The sequence below is a fragment of the Panicum virgatum genome, chromosome 2K, assembly GCF_016808335.1.
Source record: "Panicum virgatum strain AP13 chromosome 2K, P.virgatum_v5, whole genome shotgun sequence".
Lineage (NCBI taxonomy): Eukaryota > Viridiplantae > Streptophyta > Magnoliopsida > Poales > Poaceae > Panicum > Panicum virgatum.
In genome coordinates, this window is record NC_053137.1 from 12,008,478 (window position 1) to 12,034,879 (window position 26,402).

General features: G+C 50.9%; 4 protein-coding genes and 1 pseudogene across 6 annotated transcripts; 1 reads left to right on the forward strand and 4 right to left on the reverse strand.

Moving 5' to 3' along the window:
- The first annotated feature begins 219 nt into the window (after positions 1-219).
- Positions 220-3,162, forward strand: LOC120666829 (zinc transporter 8-like). The gene is made up of 3 exons (XM_039946806.1): positions 220-1,050; positions 1,474-1,623; positions 2,469-3,162. The coding sequence occupies exons 1-3, from the start codon at positions 340-342 to the stop codon at positions 2,772-2,774; spliced, it is 1,167 nt and encodes a 388-aa protein (XP_039802740.1). The 5' UTR covers positions 220-339; the 3' UTR covers positions 2,775-3,162.
- A 2,947-nt stretch (positions 3,163-6,109) lies between these two features.
- LOC120666847 (cadmium/zinc-transporting ATPase HMA3-like) lies at positions 6,110-9,606 on the reverse strand. Of its 2 annotated transcripts, none has more exons than XM_039946833.1 (6): positions 9,304-9,606; positions 8,596-9,207; positions 8,266-8,403; positions 7,843-8,176; positions 7,420-7,622; positions 6,110-7,316 (listed from the first exon to the last, which is right to left on the reverse strand). In XM_039946833.1, the coding sequence occupies exons 1-6, from the start codon at positions 9,545-9,547 to the stop codon at positions 6,220-6,222; spliced, it is 2,628 nt and encodes an 875-aa protein (XP_039802767.1). In that variant the 5' UTR covers positions 9,548-9,606; the 3' UTR covers positions 6,110-6,219. The 2 variants fall into 2 exon arrangements, with proteins under 2 accessions (XP_039802767.1, XP_039802774.1); XM_039946840.1 differs by having other exon boundaries at positions 8,596-9,202; positions 9,304-9,532.
- Positions 9,607-10,307: 701 nt separating this feature from the next.
- LOC120666837 (cadmium/zinc-transporting ATPase HMA3-like) lies at positions 10,308-14,188 on the reverse strand. 2 transcript variants are annotated; one of them, XM_039946815.1, is made up of 6 exons: positions 13,754-14,188; positions 13,034-13,648; positions 12,798-12,935; positions 12,262-12,589; positions 11,823-12,025; positions 10,308-11,734 (listed from the first exon to the last, which is right to left on the reverse strand). In XM_039946815.1, exons 1-6 carry the CDS (start codon positions 14,058-14,060, stop codon positions 10,629-10,631), a joined length of 2,697 nt encoding a protein of 898 aa, XP_039802749.1. In that variant the 5' UTR covers positions 14,061-14,188; the 3' UTR covers positions 10,308-10,628. The 2 variants fall into 2 exon arrangements, with proteins under 2 accessions (XP_039802749.1, XP_039802757.1); XM_039946823.1 differs by having other exon boundaries at positions 13,034-13,643; positions 13,754-13,895.
- A 2,211-nt stretch (positions 14,189-16,399) lies between these two features.
- On the reverse strand, positions 16,400-18,396 carry LOC120666872 (annotated as a pseudogene).
- A 267-nt stretch (positions 18,397-18,663) lies between these two features.
- On the reverse strand, positions 18,664-22,778 carry LOC120666863. The gene is made up of 2 exons (XM_039946849.1): positions 22,515-22,778; positions 18,664-22,245 (listed from the first exon to the last, which is right to left on the reverse strand). The coding sequence occupies exon 2, from the start codon at positions 21,469-21,471 to the stop codon at positions 18,994-18,996; it is 2,478 nt and encodes an 825-aa protein (XP_039802783.1). The 5' UTR covers positions 21,472-22,245; positions 22,515-22,778; the 3' UTR covers positions 18,664-18,993.
- Positions 22,779-26,402: the final 3,624 nt, after the last annotated feature.

A 26,402-nucleotide genomic window follows, 5' to 3' on the forward strand; every position in this document is an offset into this window, starting at 1 on the left:
TTTGCCCACGCCTACGGTATCCAAACCCTTCTTCTCTTCCTAGAGAGGGTGAAACAAAGTGTCGTCATCCCGGTAAATCACCTCCGAATTCCCCGAACAAACTACGGGGTCCCTGCGCTCGGCGGCACGGTCAATTCTCGCGCGTGTCGTCATCATGTCACAGTCGTTTTCCTACTCTAAATCCCCAAAATAACCCAGCAATTATAAACCCTAATAAATACATGGCGTCCGCCTCCTCCTCCCTATCCTATATACAGCCACGTTGCTCCGGCTTCGAGCTCTCTCTTCTTGTACCTCCTCGTGCTCGTCTTCATCGCCGTCGTCGATCCGCGGCAAGCAATGAGGCCGCCGCGCGCCATGCTCGTGCTCGCCGCCGCGGCGGCGCTGGTGCTGCTGCTGCTTCTCGCGCCCGGCGCGCGCGCCGACGACGACAGCGGGTGCGGGGCCGGCGGCGCGGCGGCGCCGGGCGACCGCGCGCGGGCCAAGGCGCTAAAGATCGCGGCCTTCTTCTCCATCCTCGTGTGCGGGGCGCTGGGGTGCTGCCTGCCCGTGCTGGGCCGCCGCGTGCCGGCGCTGCGGCCCGACGGCGACGTCTTCTTCCTCGTCAAGGCGTTCGCCGCGGGGGTCATCCTCGCCACGGGGTTCATCCACATCCTCCCCGACGCCTTCGAGAAGCTCACCTCCAAGTGCCTCCCTGCCGGCGAGCCGTGGCAGGACTTCCCGTTCGCGGGGTTCGGGGCCATGGTCGGCGCCATCGGCACGCTCGTCGTCGACACCGTCGCCACGGGCTACTTCACGCGCATCCACTTCAAGGACAGCGCCGCCGCCGCCGGCGTGAGCGCCGCCGGCGTCAGGGACGAGGAGAAGCAGCAGGCGACGGCCGCGGCGCCGCCGCACGCCGCCGGAGGGGGCGACGATCACGAGGGCCACGTGCACATGCACACGCACGCGACGCACGGCCACGCGCACGGCTCCACGGCGCTCGTGGCCGCCGTCGGCGGCGGCGAGGGCGACAAGGAGCACGCGCTGCGCCACCGTGTCATCGCCCAGGTAATTAATTCCTTCCAGCCAGTCGTGACGAGTTGCATACGCATACGGTCTCCTCTAAGCGTAACAGCTGTAGTGTTTTAACCATGCATTTATTTATTGAATTTATCGCAGTTGAAACAAACTTTCATACTAGAGATGAACACTAGAGGAGTTTCTATAAGAACAAGAGAGAGAAGAAAGTTATATATTCATTGAAAGCTACATATATATGTTTTCTAAAGTCTAAAATGTTGCACATATTCAGTGATGGTTAGAACTCAGTTTGATTTAAAAAGGTTCACATATCCTTGCAAATGAAATTAATTATCAAAAGGACACATAGCACGCAAGAATGACTTGAAACGTTGAAACAAACACTTTGCAACAAAAACAATCAACTGTTTGCTCATGGCTTTTGATCAACAATGATGGTTGATTGTTTAGGTCTTGGAGCTTGGGATTGTGGTGCACTCGGTGATCATCGGCATCTCCCTCGGCGCATCGGAGGAACCGAGCACCATCAAGCCCCTGGTGGTCGCCTTGAGCTTCCACCAAATGTTCGAGGGCATGGGCCTCGGCGGCTGCATCGTTCAGGTACCTTATCTCATATAAGAAAAATAAAAGATTAAAGACTTAATTACACCAAGTGATGGATGCATGAAAAAAAAAATATCACACCTAGATACAATTTTCCGTACTAGAAGTAGAATAACCCAACCAAATAAAGGGCAGTTGCTTTTCTTTTTTGTTCAAAAGTAGCTGAGTGAGCACTTCATTCTTGGCCGATATTGGAGTCCAAAATACCATCATGATTTGACTTGGCCATTTGAAACGAGAGGCGATGAAGTGGTCGATCGCATTAAAGCATGATATAATATCATCAACTGAGAAGAGAGTGTCTGATACCCCTTTTGTGAGAACAAAGTACAACAGCACATGTACAGCACTTCGGGTGGTTCCCAGACATGCACTGAACAAAGTTAGGGATGCCACTTGGACTGCCCTTTTTTCAAAACTTGGTTTTTTCCCTACTTACCTGCTAATGTAGTCAAACAGACATGACAGTTATGGTCTGCACTTTGCCCAAAAAAAAAGATTAGTTTCAGACTTTTTGTCCTGTCTTCACGCATTTGTTTGGAGAAGACTGAGTGGGCTTAGACTTGGATGGTGTTCAACAGCGCTATACAAATTCAATTGGATGAACCACGCAAAATATTTTTCCAAATAAATAAACTGAACTTATAAATGAGCTAACTTAAACAATCGGTTGCTAGGCGTACCTAGGGGGCCCATGCTCTCTCTTATTAATCGGAACTCTCTACATATATACATGTGTTTCTAAAACCTTAAATTTGGTATATAAAAAGTTAAAAAATTACTTTTTATAGTTAAGATATGTTTCCTAGCTAGCTCCAGCGACTGACTTATATCTTACACAGGCGAAGTTCAAGCTCCGGTCAATTGTGACCATGGTCCTCTTCTTCTGCCTGACGACGCCGGTGGGCATCCTCGTCGGCATTGGGATCTCGTCGGTCTACAATGAGGATAGCCCGACGGCGCTTGTCGTGGAGGGCATCCTCAACTCTGTCGCGGCGGGGATCCTCATCTACATGGCGCTCGTTGACCTCCTCGCCGAGGACTTCATGAACCCCAAGGTGCAGAGCAGGGGGAAGCTCCAGCTCGGCATCAACGTGTCCATGCTCGTCGGCGCCGGGCTCATGTCCATGCTGGCCAAGTGGGCCTAGTCATTACACCTGTTTTTGTTCTATGTACAACCGAGGAGCTAATTCTTGCAGCTAAGGAAAGACGACGAGGAGGGTTGCTTTTGCAGTTTCCTAGTAATCCCATCCTAAGTTAACTACCGTATTCCATCTATTCAGGGAGGGTTAGGACGGATTATTGGTTTGTCCCAATAATTATTGAGAAAAGAGAAAGATAAAGAGGACCTGCTCGAGCATAATCTCCAAATACGGTAGTTGGATTGGGGAATGGGGATCTGTTGCAGATGCTCTTACGTTATTTTTTTCCTTTCCAAATTTGTGTTGTTGTAACGGTTTCAAGCAGATTTGGACTAGACAAAATCATCGACAGGTGGTTATACTCATGCAGCACCTGGGATCTCCTCCTTGTTCCTCCATCGATCTTGATCTGAATTTTTTAAAGGAAATATCCTAGCCTCGAGCATTCACACGTGAATATATGTAGCCAAACAAGACACGGCCAGCAGCATCTTGGTCTGGATATGCACAGTTTCTTCCGTGGCCGGCCATGGCCCTTGCTTGCATGACCGTCAAAGGGGGATGTCGACACCCTTGGGTTTGCACGGTGCACACGGAGAGTCATGCCGATGGCGCCCGATCTTTTTTGGCAGAGTTTGTGAGTGCCGGAGTCGACGACGACCACCCTCGTGTTGCAATGCCTGAGACTGGGGCTTTGAGGCTTTCTGTCGTCAATTAGTGTCGACACCCTCCTACTGTCACCCTTTTCTTGTTAGGACACGGCACAGACAGGCCGTGATGCACATGGCCACCCAACTTGTTTGACGTACGTGTGTGATGCCAAACTCCACGGGCGTTGCTCAATCAATGAAACATGGCAGTTCATGGACAAAGACTCCTTGAGGCAGACTTGTGACTTTGTGAGGTACCGCTTGAGTTTGACTAAGGACCGGTGCGTTGAGCCAGCACCGAGTTATATTAATCATCATGGATTCTATGGCAAAATAGGCCTATGATAGTACACATTTGCGGCTAAGTAGATGTAAACAGGGAATATAAAACCAGATATTGGCTTACCATCCCCATCCATGTAGGGGGAAATTCTCTATCCCTGTCTTCATCACCAATGGGCCATGGCTCTAGTGGTCTCTTCACAATAAGTTGGCTCTTATATTTTCTTTTAGCTCAAAATTGTATAAGATCAGAACCCGGCCGCTCGGCCTTTAGATTCTCTGGACCAAATTCTAATACCCTTTACCACCCCACTATCAGGAGATATTTTCCCCATCCTCGCCCCTTCGTGGGGAATTATCCCGGTGGTTGAGGCTATGCTTATTGTTGCCGATGAGGTGTACTTATTTGTCCACCATGTGTATATATTTTGTCCGTGAGGTGGATGCATGTTTGTTCTTCGTGTACAAATATTTATTGGCATGTGAATCTATTTTGTTTTCTATTGTATGTAACAATAAGTTCACGGTGATAAATTATTTGTTCATTGCCTAAAATAATTTATTTGTGCATGCAATAAATTTTGATGACAGTCATTTTCTATCGTTTGTCCTATACAATCCAATGTTTACTATGTTTAACTTTTTTGTTCGCTGTATATTATTATTGTGTATTATGTTTAATATTTTGTTGTTACCAAATAATCACTTCATACATTTTTTCTAGCTTCGTAATATATTGTTACAAACATATTATCTAAAACATCCAATTGTATTCTGTCTGAGAACCTTGTTGTGTGGGGTGAAATTTCTCTTGTATGGATGCACATACATCTCTCTCTTTTCCATACTTGACAACACGGGGATCCAGTAGCAACAGTACATACCTGGTCAATAGACCTCGATGTGCAGGGTTTTAGGTCTCCTCCAGCGGGACGGGTGACGTCGCCAGCAACATGGAGGAGGGAGGGTGTCGGCACAGTAACAGTAGGTGCTCGGGCCGCATGCCTGTGAGGAGGAATGCTTCGTGTGCTAAACGATGCATGCAGCGCTAGCGAGGACAATTATACACTATTCACTGATTAGAATATTGATTAAGCCGACGACGTCGCCGGCCGTTGGAGAAGGCCTTATGGGCTCCGCCTTATCTGACACTTGCACTACGTAACACTAAGTTTTTTTTTTGGAAAAGTCTAGTTTACACCCTCAAATTATTACAAAAGTCTGATTTTCAACCTTCAACTACAAAACCGAATAACAAAGGTCATCCAACTATTGAAACCGGATAAATTTTGCCCCTTATGTGGTTTTGAAGGTGGTTTTTCCTTTTGTGAGAATTAAAAATATTTAATTTTAAATTAAAAAATTCATAAGTAATTCACTAAAAATGCGAAATGGTTATCAAAAGTTTTCTAAAAATGTAACATATTTATTGGCATGATACTTTTTAGTTATTCATATCTATTTTTTATTATCATAATATTTAGTTGCTTGTAGTTATGTCTATTATTTTTGAATAACCAATATTCAAATAGAGCAATAATAGATAGGTTACATTTTTAGAAAAAAATTGATACTAGTTTCAATTTTTCTAATTTAAAATAAATTAGTTTTAATTTTTTAGATCTAATTAGAATTTCTTTAATTTTTAAAAAATACAAAACCACCCAAGGGCCAAATTTGCCCAGTGTCGACATTTTGATGGCCTGTGTTGTCTGGTTTTGTAATTAAAGGTTGAAAATCGGACTTCTGCGATAGTTCGAGGGGTAATTCGGACTTTTCCCTTCTTTTTTTCTCTCCTGTTGCAATAAACGTTGGAAAGGAAGAAGCCGGTAAAGCTGAAAATTATAGCTCTTCCGGCTCCGGCTCCTACCTCTACAGTAGCTATAGTGCTAAAGCCAGAGCCGGCGGGAGCTGCACCAAAAAAATAGGGATGCTGCACCAAAAATATAGGGATGGGGCCAATTTCTCCCCTAAATAGGGATAATTTCTCCCCAAGCCCTCGTGCTCATTTTCTACCATTTGATTTAGGGGAAAAGTTGACCCATCCCTATTTTTTTTTAAAGTTCCATCCCTATCTTTTAGTAGGGGAATTCCTCACCACGAAGGCTTGGGGATGTGGACCATTAACATCGATCTCTCTACTTGCGGCGTGTGCCGAAATCTGTTGGCGTGTCAGCACGTTGTGCGTGTGAAATGCTTTGTTTGCACATGTCACCTTCTAACTGAAAACTGAACAGTAGCACATACTGTTTCATCAGTTCATGCAGAACAAGCCTGGCAATGAGAATCAACCAAGTCACCGACTGGCTCATCATAACTCTTCCCAAATCCCAACCGTGGCTGAGCTCAACGACATTTATATGAGCACTGTGTCCTGAGAACAACCTACTTTGTGTGTGTGTGTGTGTATATATATATATACACACACTATACATACATATATATATATACAACATATATACATATATCGTCCCAGCTGGCGATCCAAAAAGTGTCAGCAGACGAGGGTTGATGAGACGCTATCTTTCCTTCCCGCCGGAGCAACACACTGCAGCATCCTTGCAGCCGGCATCCTTGGGCGAGCCGCACCTACTCCTCGCCTTGCTACTACAGCAGGGCGTCCTCGCGCTGATGATGATGCACACCTCGTCCTCGCCGTTGCCGTGCGGCGCGCAGATCGCCGCCGGCGGCGCCGCCACGGACGAAGCGCCGCCGCAGCATCCGCCCTCCCCCTCCCCCGCCGCCATCGCGTGAGCACTCGCCGCCTCCTTCCTGTGCTCGGCGACGGCTTGCGCCGGTATGGTGATCACCACGGAGTGCTCCGGCGGCGGCTTGCATTGCTTCTGGCAGCCGTGGCAGTCGTGGTGGTCACCTGGTCTCTTGGCGCTCGGCGCTCCGGCGAGGTGGGACCTCGCCGCCGGCGACTTGGCCGCCGCGCAGCACGCCTTGGGCTCGGATGCCCCGCCGCAGCACGGCCGCCCCGCCGCGGCGGCGGCGTCCCTCAGCAGCAGCATGCTGTGCAGCACGACGAGCAGGCACGTCCCGACGTCGGCGAGCACGGCGACCCACAGCACGGGCCGCCACGCGACGGCGAGCGCGAGCACGGCGGCCTTGGCGCCGACGGAGAAGGCCACGTTCGCGGCGATGGTCCGGCGGGCGCGCCGCCCGAGCCGCACGGCCCTGGGGACTCGGAGGATGTCGCCGGACATGAGCGCGGCGTGGCTGATCTCCACGGCCGCGGCGGACCCGGACAGGCCCATGGCGAGCCCCACGTCCGCCGCGGCCAGCGCCGGGGCGTCGTTCATGCCGTCGCCGACCATCAGCGTCGCCCCGCCGCTCGCCCTGAGCTCCGCGACGAGCCGGACCTTGTCCTCCGGGAGGAGCTCCGAGTGGAGCTCCTCCAGGGCGCCGCCGAGCTGCTCCTGCGCGTGCTTGGCCGCGGCGGCGCTGTCCCCGGTCAGCATCACCGACTTGATCCCCATAGATCTCAGCTCCTGGATCGCCTTCGCCGCCCCGGTTCTGCAGTCGTCGGAGAGGGAGAACAGCCCGACGAGATCGCCGTCGCAGATCACGTGTCCGATGGACACACCTTTGTGATCATCCATCTCTTGGACAGCTTGTATACGGTTAAACAAATTTCATCATGTCAGAAGCCACTTCAAGTATGATATTATGATCAATGCTAATTCTTGGAAATCAAGTTCTTGGGGTTTGCTTACGTGCTTGACATGAGGACCTTGCCATGATCTTTCTGTTTCCAATGTAGATGTGTTTACCGCTGATCACGCCATAGATGCCCTCGCCATGATAGATGTGGAATTCAGTCACGTGTTCCGGCTCCGGTCGGATAGATTTGGTCCGAGAGTACTCAACAAGTGCAGCAGCCATTGGATGGCTTGATTTGCTCTCCATGCTGGATACCCTGAGGGAAGAAAAGATTATCTATACTAATACTACTCAGTATCTTCAGCAATACATAGTGTGCCCAAACACACTAGTAACATATAATCAACTATATTCTTTCAAACTAAATAGTCAAACAAATGACAACACGCCAGACTAGCATCACGTTTGTGTTCACTAAAAAGCAGTAAAATTGTCAGGTCATAGTGACTGAATTCAAAGAGGCCAAATTCTTGTACCAGTAAAGGAGCTGATCCATTTCAACCTTGTTCCCAACCACATGGAAGGCACTGATGCTGAACTCCCCCCTGGTGATCGTCCCGGTCTTGTCGAACGCCGCGACCCTGACCTCGCCCAGCGACTCGAGAACGTCGCCGCCCTTGATGAGCAGCCCCATCCTGGCCGCCCGGAGGAGCGCGCAGAAGGTGGCCACCGGCGTCGACAGCACCAGCGCGCACGGGCACGCGCTCACCAGCAGCACCAGCGACAGCTGGAGCCATGGCTTCAGGCCGTCACGAGCCCCCAGCAGCAGCAATGGCACGAGCACCACTCCTGCGGCGACGACGATCACGGCTGCAAAAGAGCACTGCTTCTGCTGAATTGCTGCCAATTCTGCGTCGTCAGACTAGGATCGTCTCGGGGAGGTGACCGTGCCGGCGTACCAGGGGTGTAGTACTTTGCGCACGCGTCGATGAGCCGCTGCGTCTTGGAACGGCTGCTCTGCGCCGCCTCCACCAGCCTCTCCATCCTGGCCACCGTGGAGTCCTCTGCCAGAGCTGTTGTCCTCACCGAAATGTAGCCTGCAACGTGACAGAGATTCATTCTGCTCACCACATGTATGAAGAAGTTTGTGTGCTGTTTGTCTGCTTTCGGCTTATTCCGACTTATTCTCTCTCACAGAAAACTATTAAATCAGCCGAGCAGAACAAGTGGAAACAGATGGTGTTCACAAGTGTAAAAGGTGTGTGCAAATATAATGTAGGTGTTTTTACCGTCGAGGTTGACGGTGCCGGCCCAGACCTCGGACGGCGGCTGCTTTGGCACGGGGAAGGACTCGCCGGTGAGGCTGCTCTCGTCGACCTCGCTGTGCCCGCCGACCACCACGCCGTCGACCGGGACGACCTCGCCGGCCCTGACCGCGACGACGGTGCCCACGCCGACGTCGCGCGCGCCGACGACCTGGCCGGTCTCGGCGAGCACGACGTGCTTGGGGACGGCGGCGGACATGAGCGAGCGCATCCCGGCGCTGGCCCTGGCGCACGCCAGGATCTCGAGCCACTCGGCGACGGTGAAGAGGAAGACGATGGCGCCGGCCTCCGTGTAGTTCCCGAGCGCGGCGGCGCCGGCCACCGCGATGAGCATGAGGATGTTGATGTCCACGGTGAGGTTGCCCGCCGCGGCGAGCGCCCGGAGCAGCATCGGCTGGGCGCCGACGCAGGCCGCCGCCAGCGCCAGCCACCGCAGCGGGGGCAGGAGCGGCGCGAACAAGGACGCGGCGAGCAGGGCGCCGCAGGCGACAATGAACGGGCTGGGCCACCGGCCGCCGCCGGTGCCGCCGTAGGCTCGGATCGAGGCCTCGAGGCCCGCCTTGTTGAGGACCTTCACTGATCCGGAAAGGGCAAGAAAGAATTGACTCCGATCCATCTGTGGAAGAAGAATTCGAGACGAGGAGACCGACAACAACAAGATGGTCCGGTTACCAATGTGGAGGTGGGAGACGGCGGCGGTGTCGTGCTCGACGATGACGGTGCGGGAGGGGACGACGACGGTGACCGCCCGCACGCCATCGATGGGCAAGAGGAGGCGCTCGACGAGCGCGACCTCGGCGGTGCAGCAGATGCCGAGGACGTCCAGGTAGGTCTTCTCCCACGCGGCCGCCTTCCTGCGGCCGCCGCCGTCGTGGTCTCCGCCCCCGGCCGCCGCCTCCACGGCCGGTCCCGGCATTTCGGGGCCAGGAGGAGAGGCAAGGCGAAGCGGAAACGCGAAACGACGTGCGCCCGCGGGGCCAGCCAAATATTTAGCTTAGCCGGCTGCTCCTTTATCCTAGGCGCGGGTGGGCCCCGCGATTTCAGCTTCTTTCCTTGTACTCCTATTTTGGGTTTGTTTCTCCTTTGATGCTGCATTTGTTTTTGTTTGGTCGTATTCAGAGAGGAACTTTCAAAAAAACAATTCAAATAAATCTGCACTACTGGAAAAAGATCTTCCATCCAATCCACCAAAAGGAACTTCTCTTTTGTTTTGTTTTGTTTCTCGCCTTGAGTCCACCGTCTTGGCTGACCTTGTACACTTGTCACTTCTTGATATTTGAGAAGAGTCAATTACATCCACCGTACAGCAATTTTGATAGGTGGGTAAAGATTGGAACAACAAATTGTAAATTACCCAATTCAGTACAATAACTTAACAAAATTGGTGCATCTATGGTCCGAATGTATTCAGCTTAACAAAATACATCTTGGGTAAAATACGCGTGAGGTTCGTGGTGGCTAGTTTAACACTACAAATACATGTTTCAGGCAAATGACACATGAGCAGCTGTTTACTTGAGCAATTTATGATGTTCAATTTATCATTCAATTCCCTATCATATCAAAATAATTGTAAAAAAACCATATTCTATATTTTAAACAAATCATGCTATCAATGTTTGGACTGTAGACCGATTTGCCAAATTGTTGCACCAAAGTGAGCAGTTTACAAGCTATTGGACTAATCTGCACCCACTTGCCAAGTTGTCGAACCCAATTGAGAAGTTTACACATTGTTGGATTAATGGGCACTCACTTGCTAAGTTGTTGCACGGTAGGTGCATTTTACCCATTTCAAAACATTTCTGAACAAAGAAGTATAATTTGTACGAATTGACTGCACAAAATGTGAGCTTTACTATGTTTCAGTAAACAAAAACAAAAAAAGCCAAGCTTCCTAGTCGAGTTGAACACACATGGTCGATGCACCCGGTTAGATTTTGCAGTTGTTGCAAGAACAGGCAAGTATTTCACTTGCAGTTCAGAGTTGAGACATCTCATGTACCACCAGAGCAACACCTGGCATCCCTGCTGCAACCTTGCCCGGCCTTCTTAGGAGAATCACGCGCGCCTCCTCCATTGCCGCAGCAGGCCGTCTTTACACTAACACGGCCGCTGTCTTCTTTACGGGGCGCCCGAGCTCCAGAAGCCACCGTGGAAGCCGCACCGCATCCTCCGCCGCCGCCGCCGCAACATCCACCGGCGTTGCCGTTCGCCGCCGCCGCGCGAGGAATCTTAAGTTCTTGGTGTCCGGCAGATGGTGCCGCCGGTATGTCGATCACAACCGAGTGCGCTTGCTCAGACGGCCTGCTTGCTGGCTTCTGGCAGCAACGGTAGCCACCAGTTCCGCCACCTGGTGCTCTGGCACCAGCGGCTGCCGCGTTCGGTGCTCCGGCGAGCTGGGACCTCATGGCCAGCGACCTCGCCGTGGCGCGGCACGCCCCGTCCTCCTTCCCGCCGCCCCTCGGCGCCGCCGTCCCGGGCTCCCTCAGCAGCGTCATGCTGTGGAGCACGACGAGCAGGCACGTCCCGACGTCGGCGAGCACGGCCGCCCACAGCACGGGGCGCCACGCGACGGCCAGCGCGGCGACGGCGGCCTTCGCGGCCACGGAGGCGGCCACGTTGGCGGCGATGGTCCGGCAGGCGCGCCGGCCGAGCCGGACGGCCGCGGGTACCCTGAGGATGTCGCTGGACATGAGCGTCGCGTGGCTGGTCTCCATGGCGGCCGCGGAGCCCGACAGGCCCATGGCGACGCCCACGTCCGCCGCGGCCAGAGCGGGGGCGTCGTTCAGGCCGTCGCCGACCATCAGCGCCGGCCCGTACCTCGCCTTGAGGTCACCGACGAGCCCGACCTTGTCCGCCGGGAGGAGCTCGGAGTGGAGCTCCTCCATGGCGCCTCCCAGCTGCTCCTGCGCGCGCATGGCCGCCGACCTGCTGTCCCCCGTTAGCATCACCGACTTGATCCCCATCGATCTGAGCTCCCGGATCGCCTCTGCCGCGCCCGTCCGGCAGTCGTCGGAGAGCGCAAACGCCCCCACGAGATCGCCGTCGCCGACCACATAGCCGATCGATGCGGCATTGACACCATCATCGATTCTTGAACCTGTATGTGAAGCAGAGTTGAGCAATTCAGGAAGTTCAGAATGTGTGGAGGAAGCTCGTTTTCTGAACCTGTTTGTGTGATGTCTCACCTTTTTGGCATGAGGACCTTGCCATGATCCTTCTGTTTCCAATGTAGACATGTCTGCCATCGATCTCGCCATAGATGCCCTCCCCGGGATAGATGCGAAATTCAGTGACGTTTTCCGGCTTCGGCTGGATGGATTTGGACTGAGCGTACTCAACAAGGGCAGCTGCCATTGGGTGGCTTGATTTGCTCTCAATGCTAGATACCCTGCAACAGAATGTGACATCCAAAAAAAATTCAGCATCAAACTTCACTTAAACTGAACTGAGCAGTGATCAATTCATCAGATTTATAAGAGTTGGGTCACACATGCTCTCATTGTCTCTGTTCCTCCAGTTGGAACCCTCTAATTCAATAATGCGTGCGATATGATTGTAAAATCAAATTTCTCATTAACATACCGAAAATGGAATTTTGAGAAGTAGATCAGGCATCAATCATACCAGTAAAGAAGCTGGCTCATTTCAACCATGTCCCCAACCACATGGAATCCATCGATGCTGAACTCGCCCTTGGTGATAGTTCCCGTCTTGTCGAATGCCGCAACCCTGATCCCGCCCAACGATTCGAGAATGTCCCCTCCCTTGATGAGCACCCCCATCCTCGCCGCCCTCAGGAGCGCGCAGAACGTGGCGACCGGCGTCGACAGGACCAACGCGCACGGGCACGCGCTCACCAGCAGCACCAAGGCCAGCTGAAACCATCTTCTCATGTCCTGTGCTCCCAGCAGCAGGGGCACAAGAGCCACACTTGCTGCAAGGGCAACCACGGCTGCAAAAAGAACAAAGTTTTTATACTGAATTTGTTGTGCATTGCATAGTTCTAAAGGCGTTGCCAAGGCGAGCTGGGTCCACCTGGACACCTAGGTGCCGCCCAGCCGTCCAGGCTTACCCAGCTCGCCTTGGGTCGCCTTTAAAACACTGGTGCATTGTATGTTTTCAGAAAGTGATCTGAGGTGGAAGGCGACGGTGTCGCGTACCGGGTGTGTAGTACTTTGAGCAAGAATCGATGAGCCGCTGCGTCTTGGACCGGCTGTTCTGCGCCGCCTCCACCAGCCTCTCCATCCTGGCCACCGTGGAGTTCTCGGCTAGAGCAGTTGTCCTCACGGCAATGTAACCTGCAACATCACATTCTCTGGACTATGATCACCACCTGAACATTTTTGCGATCGTTGTCTTCTGAATGTATAACTGAAAAAAAGATGCAGCCTTTTACCGTCCAGGTTCATGGTGCCGGCCCAGACCTCCGCCGGCGGTTGCTTCGGCACCGGGAATGACTCGCCGGTGAGGCTGCTCTCGTCGACCTCGCTCTGCCCGTCGACGACCACGCCGTCGACCGGCACCACCTCCCCTGCCCTGACCGCGACGACGGCGCCTACCTCGACGTCGCGCAGGCCGACGACCTCCCCCGTCGCGGCGAGCACGACCCTGGGCGGGATCGTGCTCATCAGCGAAGACATCCCGGAGCCGGCCTTGGCGCACGCCAGCGCCTCGAGCCACTCGGCGGCGGTGAAGAGGAAGACGATGGCGCCGGCCTCCGCGTAGTCCCCGAGCGCGGCGGCGCCGGCCACCGCGACGACCATGAGCACGTTGATGTCGAGGGCGAGCCCGGTGGCCGCGGCGAACGCCCGGAGCAGCATCGGCGGCGCGCCGGCGCAGGCCGCCGCCAGGGCCAGCCAGCGCAGCGGGGGCAGGAGCGGCGCGAGGAAGGAGGCGAGGAGGAGGGCGCCGCTAGCGAGGACGTACGGGCTGGGCCACCGGCCGGCGACCACCCCGCTGCTGCCGTACGCGCGCACCGAGGCCTCCAGGCCGGCCTTGTTCAGAGCCTTCACTGATTCCGGGCAGGGGGAGAGGCGGCGGGATCAGCTCGGGGACACGGCGATTTCTGAGGAGCGAGGAGTGAAGCGGCGGCGGCGGAGGAGGAGAGGTCGGTTACCGATGTGGGACGGGGAGACGGCGGCGGGGTCGTGCTCGACGATGACGGTGCGGGAGGGGACGACAACGGTGACGGCCCTCACGCCGTCGATCGGCGAGAGGAGGCGCTCGACGAGGGCCACCTCCGCGGAGCAGCACACGCCCAGCACGTCCAGGTAGGTCTTCTCCCACTTCCCCCTCCTCCTCCCGCCGCCGCCGCCGCCGCCGCCGTCAGCGTCTCCGCTCCCCGGCGACGGCAGCGGGAGCAGCCTCTCCTCGAGCTCGGCGGCTTCCGGCGCCCCCGCCGGCCTCCCTGCGCCACCCGTCATCTCCCTCCTGGCCGGAGCGAGGGGCGGAATCCAAGGACAGGAATAGCAGGAACAGCGAGAGCTCGCAGCTCGGCTGGAAGTCAACGACGACAGAGCTGAGCTCGAGGTAGTTATTCCGGAGGTGGAGTCGGGGAGCACGCAACAGGACCGCGGCGGCGGCAGCGACGACGACAGCGACGGCGGCAACAAAGATTGGAGCTTTCGCGGTCCCACCTGGGAATTCTGGTTGTGGGGTCCACCTGCCAACTCGCTGCCGCCGGATTGCTTTCCCAAACGGTAATAGTACCGTATCGTGAAGTCTAATGTTAATTAGCTAGCTTATCAACATGTTTCGGAAGACAGGTTTGCCTCCGCGCGTGGTGAGAAAAAAAAAACTTTGAGAAAAGCCATGAGTTGGAAAAAAGAGTATATTTTGAGAGGAAAAAAAAGAGAGTATCTTGAAAAAAAAGGAAAGATACTAAAAAAAAGAGATAGTATCTTGAGAGAGAAAAAAACCTATTAGTTGGAAAAGAAAAGAGAGTGAAAAAAGAAATATATTAAAAAAAGAGAGAGGTATCTTGAGAAAAAAAGAAAAAAATAGAGTATGTTGAAAAAAAAGAAAGATACTCAAAAAGGAAAAAAATATGAACGCTCATGGCAAGAAAAAAAATACTCAAAAGAAAATCACGGCGGAGGCTTGTGCTAGGGCATTAGCACTCAGCCTTTTATTTTTATGTTTTGTACAATGAAGTTAAGATTTTTCTGTGTGAAAACTATGCATTTTATGTGGTAACCAAATGCTCAGGAACCAATAGGTTATTAGTCTAGTTGGTTCATGGCCGGAAATAGCGGTAAGAACAACTATTTGTGCCATCCATTATAGCCATAAGATCGTCATCTATAATCGATGCAGTCAATCTTCAAAACTCATATTTACACCGTTTCAAATTGAAGGTCGTTTTGGCCGGAACAGAGGGGGTAGTTTTTTCACCACCAAAGTTCTAAAGCAAATATGCTTATGGGTTGCTCGTGGGTTTTTATAGTTAAATGCCATACTTATATACTATCACGATATGTTAAACGTGATTTGAATTGCACGGTTGGTTGTGCCACTGCCATGGCCATCCATCTCCAAAAGGAGAAGACCAGAGCATAGCGACTGTCGGGTGGGGCCTCCAATATAGGGGAGCACGAAATGGGGAATCGCTGGCTGGCTGACTGGCTGCGGCTTTGAGAGACCAAGACGAACTTTGGATCATCTCTTTCAACTCCAAGTTAAAGTGAGACAATGTTTCCCTAAACCTCAATCTAATCCAGTGAAGAATCATTTGGAATTGGATTGAGTTTTGCTTTGAGTACTGTGGTTCATGGGATATTTGGAGATGGAGGTGGGGATTGGAGATGGCCTCCCAATTTCACTCTGGACAATGTGCTGCTTCCATCTACCATGGTGGCGCCACTCTGGACAAGAGAGTAATAGAGTATGTTTAGGCCAAGGGCCCATACCAAGTTATTGGGAAAATAGTCATTTTTGTCCCTCAATTATACTGTAAGGATCAAATTTGTCCCTCAATTTTCAAATTGACCAATATAGTCTCTTGACTTTCATTTTAGGGTCATACCTATCCTTATGCTGATATTATACTCCATCATGACATGAGATAAATGCAAAATGTATTTTTTACCCTTGGCTTATTCTTTCCCTCCTTAATTTCCACACTTCATGTGCCCCGGAATACAATGTGATGCATGGATAAATAAAATTCTATGTTCCAAAATTAATACTTGTGATGTTCAGCTCCTAAAAGCATTGATGCTCATGCCACTATATTGATTTGCTTGCATTGATTAATTTTTTTTAATTAATAATAAACTGTTGAGGAATTTAGAAGGGGAGGAGACAAGGGTAAAGAGGGCTTTTTGCATAAATCTCATGTTATTATAGAGTATAATATAGCACAAGGATGAGTTTGATCCGAGAGACTATATTGGCCTATCTGAAAGTTGTGGGATAAATTTGACCTCATATCAAAATTGAGGGATCAAATCACCTATTTTGCCGATGTTATTTGGACGAACGTACACACACGCATATGATGCAATTGCTTGCAACAAAAAAAAAATCAAATGGAAAATCCGTTGCTTCCCAAACTGAGCATCCTAAATTCCAATTGTACCCTCCTGATTTTTAGGACAGAATGTTCAGAATGAGACGGCACTTTTTATTAGTATTCAAAAGGACGTCACGTCGTTTTCATTTTTGTTCCAGTCAGGAAGATGCTGATTTTCAATCAAGTTTCATTTGACGGCACTCCAAGTCTGCAACCAATCCTTCAGCTGGTAATTTCGTTTTTATCAGTCAACTAACCTAAAAAACAATCCTTTTTCCAATCTTTCAAAAAAAGAAGTCGTTTTTTCTCTTCAACTTCCAAACCTTACTGAAACCTTGACACATTCTTAGAGTTACATTTCAGAATTCAGATGCTAGAAATCACGGCCTAGACTACCATTACTGTTGTTTCCATCTCCTCCTTTGCTGATCGATCCAAACACAGCCGAATGGTTGGAATGTTTTGCCTACTCTGCTAGACTGCTACGGTGAGCTGCAGCAGCTCCCTGACCTCGACCATCCTCGTCTCCGTGTGCAGCGGCGTCGTCCTCTTCTTGCTGGGCCAGTACGCCACCCACCTGGTCAAAAAAAAAAAAAAAGTACGCCACCCACACCCTCGCCCGCACCTCCCACTCCACGGTCTTCCCGGCCGCCGCCGGGCGCATCCGCCAGCGCACGCCCTCGCCGTACTCGTCGCCGGCGACGATCACCCCGCCGCCCCGCGTGAAGGGCCGGCCAGGGCTGGTGTACCGGCCCCGCAACCACGGCCGCGGCCGCCCGCGCGGCTCGCCACCGCCGCCGCCGCCGTGGTGGAGGGACCAGCCCAGCGACGCCGTGTTCCCGTGCACCGCGTGCTCGAACTTCCAGGGCCTCAGGGTCACCGCCTCGTGGGCGGCGGAGACGCCGACGCCGATGGACGCCGGCACCACGCCCCGCGACGCGCCCAGATCCAGGCCGACCTCGTGCACCGGGTTGTCCGGCGACCGGCTCACGGAGACGGAGAGGATGTCCGGCTGCGCCATGGGGCTGAGCTGCAGGTGCACGCGCGAGGGGCAATGCTTCTCGTCGGAGCCGTACCCCTGCTTCGCCATCAGAGTCTCGGATACCAGCTGGACCAGGTCACACCTGCAGCAACACCCAGCAATCATGTGAAGTTTAAAGAGCCATTAAAGATGCACTGTACTTCATATGACAAAGAAACAATCTGCATCATTTTCATTTGACAAATCTTAATAACGTTTAATCGCAGGTGTTTGATTGTGTGACAGGATTGATTGTGAATTCAATTGAGCGAAGGAGAGACCTTATGGTGTCGACTTTGACGGTGACATCGATCCAGTTCTCCTTGATGGTGACTCTGCACGAACTGGATGACTCCCTCAAGCTGCTGGTAGTTCAGTGAGAACAGCAGCTTCTCATCTTTGGTCTGACGCGAGGGGCGCTCCATGACCATGGCCACAACAGGGCAGTACACGTGGACCTTCCACAGCCTGCTCGCAGAAAGAGCGTAGGAGAACACCGTGAAAGGCGACGGTGATCCGTCGCCTGACCGGAGACACTCCATGGCCCAGTTGGTGACGCCGAGGTTCACCGACCGCATCCACAGCTCCTCGACGTTTGACCCCAGCATGAGCATCAGCTTCTTGGCTGCATACTGCATCTCATCACGCATCAGTTGTGAACTGATCTTCTTGATGAACTCATGACGGAGGTTTGATGGAGCTTCGTAGATGGAGACCAGGATTGCTAGAGTGAAGGCGGCCAAGTTGAAGGTCTTGCCGGGGTCTTCAGATATCAGCACATTTGGCAGCCTGAAGATAGACTGGCTGTTAGAGTAAGGTCCATACCTGAGAACCCCACAGATGATATCATGCAAGAAACTGGCAGAAAGGTCCGTGGAATGAGCTGATCTCAGTGTAGAACAATTGGAGCTCCAGAGTGAGATCGGGTCATGCAACTCAGCGCAAATGGAGAAAGATAGGTTGAGTGGTTGGGTTCCTGAATGCTTGTTGATTACAAGATTCAGAGATTGATTCGTGGATGGAGAGTTGCAAATCTGAAGAGAGTATGACCCTCCTCTCCACTGCCCTGGGAGCCTTCTGATCCACTGCCAGATGTCAGGAACGAACCCGGAAGCCATGACTGAAGAAGAGCTCTGGCTCTCTGGACTCCCCATTGTCCGTCTGAGAACTACATATAGGCGCCAAAGTGAGAATAACATAACATCAAGTGCTGACGTCGATCTCTTTGGGATCAATAAAAGAAAGTTGAGAACAACTAAAACTCAAATTTTTCTAAGATTGCAGAGGCTTCCTCTAGATAATGTGTCGAATCAGTATACTCCGAATCAGTGTATGGCTGAGGACTGCAAAGGAAGCTTGCATGCAAATGGTGCCTATCCAAGATATGCTGTCAATTCTTTTCCCATAGCTAGTGCATGCTATAGTGTGAAAACATGACCCTTTTTGCAAGCGAAACCATGGTGATTATGTTTCTTTTCAGGTTATTGAAGGTATGTGTCAGAGTGCGCACGTCGCAGGGCGTAGTTGTGGTGGACGGGAGGCCGGGGACTTGGCTCCCGGCGGCGGCGAGGACGCGACGCCGTCCTGACGGCCGGCGTCGAGCAAGAGCAGAGGAGTGCGGTTACAGGGAAGGAGCGGGAGCCCTGAGATCCATATGATCTCCAAGCTTAACCTCTATTCATTCTCCCAGTACATTAGTTATAGGTTACATATTCAAACACAACACAAGCGCTAACTGGCACGACGTGCGTGGGCGCTTACAAATTCAAACACAACACAAATGCTAACTGACAAGTCGAGGACGCGTTCCTGGCTTCTCTTCTCAGCCACGATGGTGTCGTTCATACACGCTGCCGACCATAACATCTCTCCCTCCCTCGGCAAACAGCTCGTCCTCGAGCTGGAATTCAGGAGAGGCCGCGCGAAGTTCTGCGAGTGGCGCCCATGGAGCTGCGGCAGATGGTAAGCTTGACCACTGTACGAGAATGCACCACTGGCCACTATGCGGTTGGGAGCGTAGGGCGCGGTCTGGAGCTCTAATTTGATGGTACCCGGCACGCAGATCCAGTGTAGTGAAGAAGTATGCTGCATGGTGTTCATCAATTAACTCTTCCACAATAGGAATAGGGAACTTGTCCTTCACTGTGTGAATGTTGAGAGCTGTATAGTTGACATTGAAGCGCCAAGATCCATCCTGTTTGTTGACCAAGACTACAGGTGCTGAAAAGGGTGATGTGCTTGGCCTGATTATACCTTGCTCGAGCATGTCCAGTAGTGGTGTTTCATCTGTGCTTATGGAGTATAGCTGGCTTGTGGACGGAATATCCCATCTAGTAGACCCAATGCCTTTCCACAACACTCTCTTGCCAAGGTGCCAGAAAGCCATGCACAGATCATCAAAATCCCAAAGTATTGGTCCAAGTGTCTTCAGGAAGGAAACACCGAGAACTATGTCATAGCAATCTAGTGGAATTGTGTAGCAGTCTATTTGAAAATATTCATCACCAATTCTGATGCCCACATCTTTGGCAAGTCCAGTGCATGCAATTCTAGCACCATTGGCTACAGTGACAGTTGCTCCATAACTATTGTGAAAACGTAAGCCCACGTGATGAGCAGCCGGGCCACTGATAAAGTTGTGGGTCGAACCTGAATCAATCAAGGCTGTAAATTGATGGTTCCCAATACCCACTTTCACTTGCATAGTATCTGCTGTTCTGATTCCCGTGATGGCATGAAGTGATATCAATGGCGGCATGTCATTAGAATCTTGTGCTTCACTTTCTTTGAGTGGGTCATGATCATCAAGGTCAGAAACTTCCAGGTAGAAGAGTCTGTGGCATTTGTGTCCCCGAACATAAGGTTCATCACAATTATAACATAATCCTTGCTTACGGCGTTCATCCATTTGTACCGGGCTGAGGCGCCGAAGTGGCCTGGGAGGCACTGCTGCTGCTGGTGTTGACGTAGCTGGCATTGCCACTGGTGTTGCTGTATTGGCTGCAGAGCTAGATAGGGAGGGCAGCGCAGGGCGCTGCTGAAAACATGGTGTGCTGGTCTGGGAAATAGCTGAATGTGTGGTACTGCGGCGCTCATATGCACGGGCTAGAAGCATAGCACGCTGCAAGTCTGCTGGTGCTTGGAGTTCAACATCTATGCGAATGGGATCCGGAAGACCGCCTGTAAACAATTGCACTTGCTGTTCAGGTGTCAAATATCCTGCGTGAGCCATTCTTGTTTGGAATGCTTCTTGATACTCTTGCACTGAACCCCGAAATTGAAGTCGAGCTAGATCAGATAAATGGTTGGTTCCAAGAGGAGGCCCGAAGCGCTGCTGGCACAGTGTGCGAAATAGCGACCAACTGATAGCCTGAATGTCCCCAGAGTCTCGTTCCAACATATAAAACCAGTGCTGGGACACTCCTTGCATATGGAATGAAGCAAGCCAAACTTTGTCGCTGTCGCGAGTACGCTGTGCTCTGAAGAAATGCTCGCAGCGGTTCAACCAACCAAGGGGATCTTCCTTGCCATCATATGTTGGAAAGGACAGTTTATGGTAGCGAGGAACAGTAATGCCGTCATCGTGATCTTCAGCTGAGTCATGGTGGGCTGTATGGTGGCTGGGGAGTTGTGGGATGGATGGAATTGGGGATGGGGATGGAGGGAATGGGATCTGGGTTATAGGAACGGGGCGGCTTGTCAGCGGTGCTTGGGGCACGCCGCCGTAGCCCGGCAGGCCATATGGGGGGCTCGCGGGTGTCCGTGGGTGGGCAGGTGGCGGGGGCGGACTGAAGGAAGGTCCCGCGGAGTGGAGAGCGGAGGACGGCAGAGCCCCCTGGAGGAGCGGCAGGGGTGGGACACCGTGCCCCAAGGCGGGGTACGGCGCGGCGGCAGGTGCTCCTGCGGCGGGTGACGGCCGACTCTGCACATCTGCGAGCCGAGAGGGGATCGAATGCACCTGGCGTTGGAGGCCGTAGATGGCGGTTGTCGAAGGCGGCGGTTCCCCTGGTGGTGGCGCGGAGGAGCCGGGGCGGTGCTCCACATCGGCGAGGCGGGCGGCGAACTGGCCCATCTGTCGCTGGAGCCCGTAGACCGCCGTAGTAAGCGCGTCGAGGGCCGCGGCCGGAATCGAAGTTGCGGCGGCCGAATCGACATGCGGCGGCGCGGGATGGGGCGGCTCCAGAGTGGAATCGAACGGAGGACCGGCGTGGGCTGCTGCGGGTGGAGCGGTTGTGGTTGACGGCGGCGCGTTGGACGCGGGCGGAGGGACGGAGGCGGAGGCGGACTGGTTCCCAGCCATCGGAAAGGACGCTGATACCAGATTGTCAGAGTGCGCACGTCGCAGGGCGTAGTTGTGGTGGACGGGAGGCCGGGGACTTGGCTCCCGGCGGCGGCGAGGACGCGACGCCGTCCTGACGGCCGGCGTCGAGCAAGAGCAGAGGAGTGCGGTTACAGGGAAGGAGCGGGAGCCCTGAGATCCATATGATCTCCAAGCTTAACCTCTATTCATTCTCCCAGTACATTAGTTATAGGTTACAGATTCAAACACAACACAAGCGCTAACTGGCACGACGTGCGTGGGCGCTTACAAATTCAAACACAACACAAATGCTAACTGACAAGTCGAGGACGCGTTCCTGGCTTCTCTTCTCAGCCACGATGGTGTCGTTCATACACGCTGCCGACCATAACAGTATGTGTCTCCAAAGTGAAACTTATATTTCTGGCTGATGGAACTATAGAAATTTCATAAAACTTTTGGAAGAAAACAAAATGCTCTGCAAGATGACATTTTAGAGCATCTATAACCAGAAATTCAGTTTTGAACTATGCAATTAGGTGAAAGGTATCCTCTTATCTTTCCATGCATTGAGATCAGAATAAGATTCCTCCGTCAAAGCTTATCCATTTCCATGTTCCTTATGCCTCAGTTTAGAGCTTTTTGCTTAACTGATGGATGGATGCCTCAGAGACCATCACGCAAGCAAAACTCCTTGGTAGCCCCACCAAACATAGAATTTATCATGCCAAGTCGCCAACCTTCATTTCCATAGGTGGTTATGCCTTCACTAAACTATGATGATAAGGACATTATAGTAAAGTGGGTTGATGAATGCATCATGAGGTCAGACCAGGGAAATTCTAACTTGTTTGGTTTTCTACCACTCAACACCCAAATGCCCAATAGCAATTGCAAGCGTAAACAGTTGTAGTTTAAATTCAATGCCGTCCTTTTATTAATGGAAGGTATAATCTATAATCCCTTGTAAGGACAATTATACTCCCCTTAATTCTCTTTTTTTTTTAAGAAACAGGAAGGGCACGCCCCTTATTTCTCTTTACCTGTCATTTCAGGCATCGATGCTGTCTCTGATATATATGGGCCTTTGATCTGCAATTGTAATATTTATATGTTTGAAATTAACAACACAATGATGTAGAAGTACATTGAGTATAAAATTCACTAATATAATTTTGATGTGATAAATCTGGTTGTTTTCCATATTCTGATAAGCTACCATCGTGTATGTCGAACCAATAAGAAAACTGCAGGTGCAAGGACCAGACATCTATCCATCAGCATAGAACAAAAGGGGTATAATGTAGGGAAAAGTCCAATTTTCACCTTCGAACTATCGCAAAAGTCTGATTTTCAACCTTCAATTACGAAACCGGACAACATAGGCCATCCAACTGTCAAAACCGGGTAAATTTGGCCCTGGGGTGGTTTTGAAGGTGGTTTTGCTTTTTAAAAAAATTAAATAAATCTAATTAGATTTAAAAATCAAAACTAATTCACTTTAAATCAGAAAAATATGAAACTAGTACCAAAAATTTTCTAAAAATGTAACCTATCTATTATTGTTCCATTTAAATCTTAGTTATTAAAAATAATAGGCATAACTGCAATTAGCCAAATATTATGAACATAAAAAATTAGATCTGAATAGCTCACAAAGTCATATGACAATAGATAAGTTACATTTTTAGAAAAAAAAATTTATACCCATTTCATAATTTTTTTGACTTAAAATGAATTACTTATAAATTTTTTAGTGTAAAATTGAATATTTTTAATTCTCACAAAATGGAAAACCATCTTCAAAACCACCCCAGGGGCCAAATTTGCCCGGTTTTGACAGTTAGATGGCCTATGTTGTCCGGTTTCGTAGTTGAAGGTTGAAAATCAGACTTTTGCAATAATTGGAGGGTGTAAACCGGACTTTTCCCTATAATGTAATGATGGTTAGAAAGAGAGACAGAGAAGTTGCGGTTCATTAACAGGCCAGACAATTCATCAACAGGCCAGATCAATGACAAACAAACAATGATCAATCAAACAAGTCTTTTGTTATCATCATTTCAATAAAACACACTATCTGCACAAATTTCATATATTGATTGTGCTTGTTAAGTAGTTCCTAGATTGCCAAAAAAACAATCTGTGCAGGAAAAAGCATGATACACACTGTCTGAACTAGGAAAAACCTAAGTTAACCTGTTTGGGCTTGTTAGCCTGACTTGATCCAGAGCCCAAAAGCTAATATTGGAGCTTCTCAATGCCTTAAGCCTGTCTAAACTTCTACTGAGAATGAAGCCAGCTCTGTTTTTCCCTTTTGCCTGAGGAAATGTGATGTTCTTAATAACATCCCCTTCAATCACTTGACAGAATAGCACTTCTTCCATCTTTTTTTTTCCAAAAATATAAATATATAATTATAAGTTACTTTCATGTGATTTGTCATCAAAGGAACTTGCGTCGCGATTACGGTAAAACATCAAAAAGAAAAGGGGGGAAAAGATTGACACGGCTGGTAGACATTTGCTATGTAGGCAGTACGAAACAAACCAGCTATTAGGCATCCAAAGAAAACATGGGCAAAATACCTTATACTGCAACGTGTGGCCATTCTCCCACCTTGCTATGTTGGGCTTATAGGCTTATAGCAGGCAAAAGTCTTTTTTTGGTTAAAAAACAACGCCGCTGATGAAACTGCTAAACAACAATTATGCATGTCACATTTGCATAAGCTGAACAATCTAAGTAGAGGTAATAAGCTGAGCGTGCACAAACCCGAATCATTTGCGTGCTGGGAAGCTGCATCTCAGGACGGACGTCCCACCCTCCTTCAGACGTTTCTCATTGGGTTCATCTGGCTTGGCCATGGTTCGCAATGAACCAACTTGCACAGGGTCCGTCCCCGTCCAGGGGAGACGATCGTGACCCTTACACGCATTTCGTCGAGCAGTCTGGCTGCGCCCTGTGGGAGGGCGGGGAGAGGGGGTGCTGTGGCCTAGTGGCTGCGCGAGCGGGGCAAAGGGGTCATGTTGGAGTTCCCTGGAGGCACGCTCGGAGGGGCAGGCATCGGCCATGGAGGACGGTGGGGATCGGGCGCGGACCGCGGTGGACTCGCGGCAGAGGCGAGAGGCCAAGGTTTATATAACTGTTTCAGTTCGAAAACTTTACGGCGGAATTTAAGAATCATTTTGGTTTGAATTTGAATGGAGCTACGATGTTTAAAGTTCAAATTTGTTCGATTCTTGAAGCTGATATCTCTAGATCCATAGCTTTTTCTGCCAAAAAGATTCTTGAAGCTGATATCTCTAGATCCATAGCTTTTTCTGCCAAAAAAATTTGTTTGGGCTGATTTTTACCCAGAAGGATGGAGATGGGGAGTTGCAAGTGTAGAGATGGTCTTTGTTCAAGCAACATAATTTGCCATGGAAACAATTTTTAGTCGTTGTTTATAAGCGCTCCTTAGACAGCAGAAATCGTCCTTCAGCCAGGAACATTTGTTTGAAAAGAAGACATCAACAAGATTTTTTCTTCTCCACGGTCGCGAAAAAAGATTTTTTCTTCTCCTTGCCTTCTTGAAAAAAAAAAGGAGAGTTCACACAGGACCGAAGCAAAAACGTACAAATAAATGTAATCTCCAATTAGAGATATTACAAACCATTGGTAATGATCACACAAATGGGTTTCAACAAATAAATAAAATAATTGTAGATATAAATAAATTTAGTATTAAAAACATCTGTAATATATATATATATATAATACTATTTTAAAACAATCTACCATGTTAAATTTTTACGAACTATTTTACAACATGTATGTTTTAGAAGGTTGTTGTCGGCGTACAGAAAATGGGAATCCTCTTTGCAGACAATTTATGGAGATGCTCGACCGCCACTACTCATAAAGGGGGTGGCCCTTAGGAGTGGGGCCGCCTAACCCACAGGGCTTGGGAGCTCGAGGCACCCAGACTGGCTCTGGGCCGGTTTGGTTTCTTCCAGCGCAACTAGCGCAACGAGGGAATTTTGTATGCATGGAGTATTAAACGAAGTTTATTTGTAAAACCTCTTCACAGATGAGCATAATTTTTCGCGACGAATCTAATGATGATAATTAATTAATAATTAACTACAATAATAATATAGTAACCAACCTCTAATTATGCGGTCAAAGATATTATTAGATTCGTCTAGTAAAATAGCACAATACTGTGGAGTTAGTTTTATAAATTACATTTATTTAATACTATTAATTATTAATCAAAATTTATGCTACCTATGCTACCGAGACAACCAAACAGGACCCCTGTTGGAAGACCCCGGGGAGCAGCCTAGCACCCCGGGACGACCCCGAGCAGCACTATGCAGGACCCCGGGAAGCCTCAGGCACAGGCACCAAAGAAAGGTGGGCGCCTGGCACACGTGCCTACGGCTGAGACAAGAGGAAAGGAGGATGACTGACACACACATGCACATGTAAGTAGGTGCCAGTAGGGCCATCTCTAAGAATCGAAACCTGGGTCGATTCTCTGGGCTGGGAGCGCGCCACGTCGCTGGAAAAAGAATGGCCGTTGGATCGGGCCATCCAACGGCCATGGCAACGCCCTCCGTCGCCGTCCGAGCCCCGCCGCGCGCGCGCCGCTGCTACTGCCTCCACTCCGGTCGCCCGCCCGCCCGCCTGCCGCGCAGGGATAGCCTCCCGACGGCGAGATGGCCCACCGCTGCCTGCTCGTCCTCGCCCTCGTGGCCACCGCCGCCGCGCCCGAGCCTGGGGAGAGAGAGAATGGGGAGGGACCGAGGGAGGGGAGAGGCGCAAGGCACAACGACGGCGCGCGCAGCCCTCGCCCACGCCGGCCGCCGCCGCGCGGCCCGCCGACCCGCTCCGGCCGCCGACTGGCTAGCGGCGCCGTCCTCCTCCTCCTCCTCCTCTCTCTC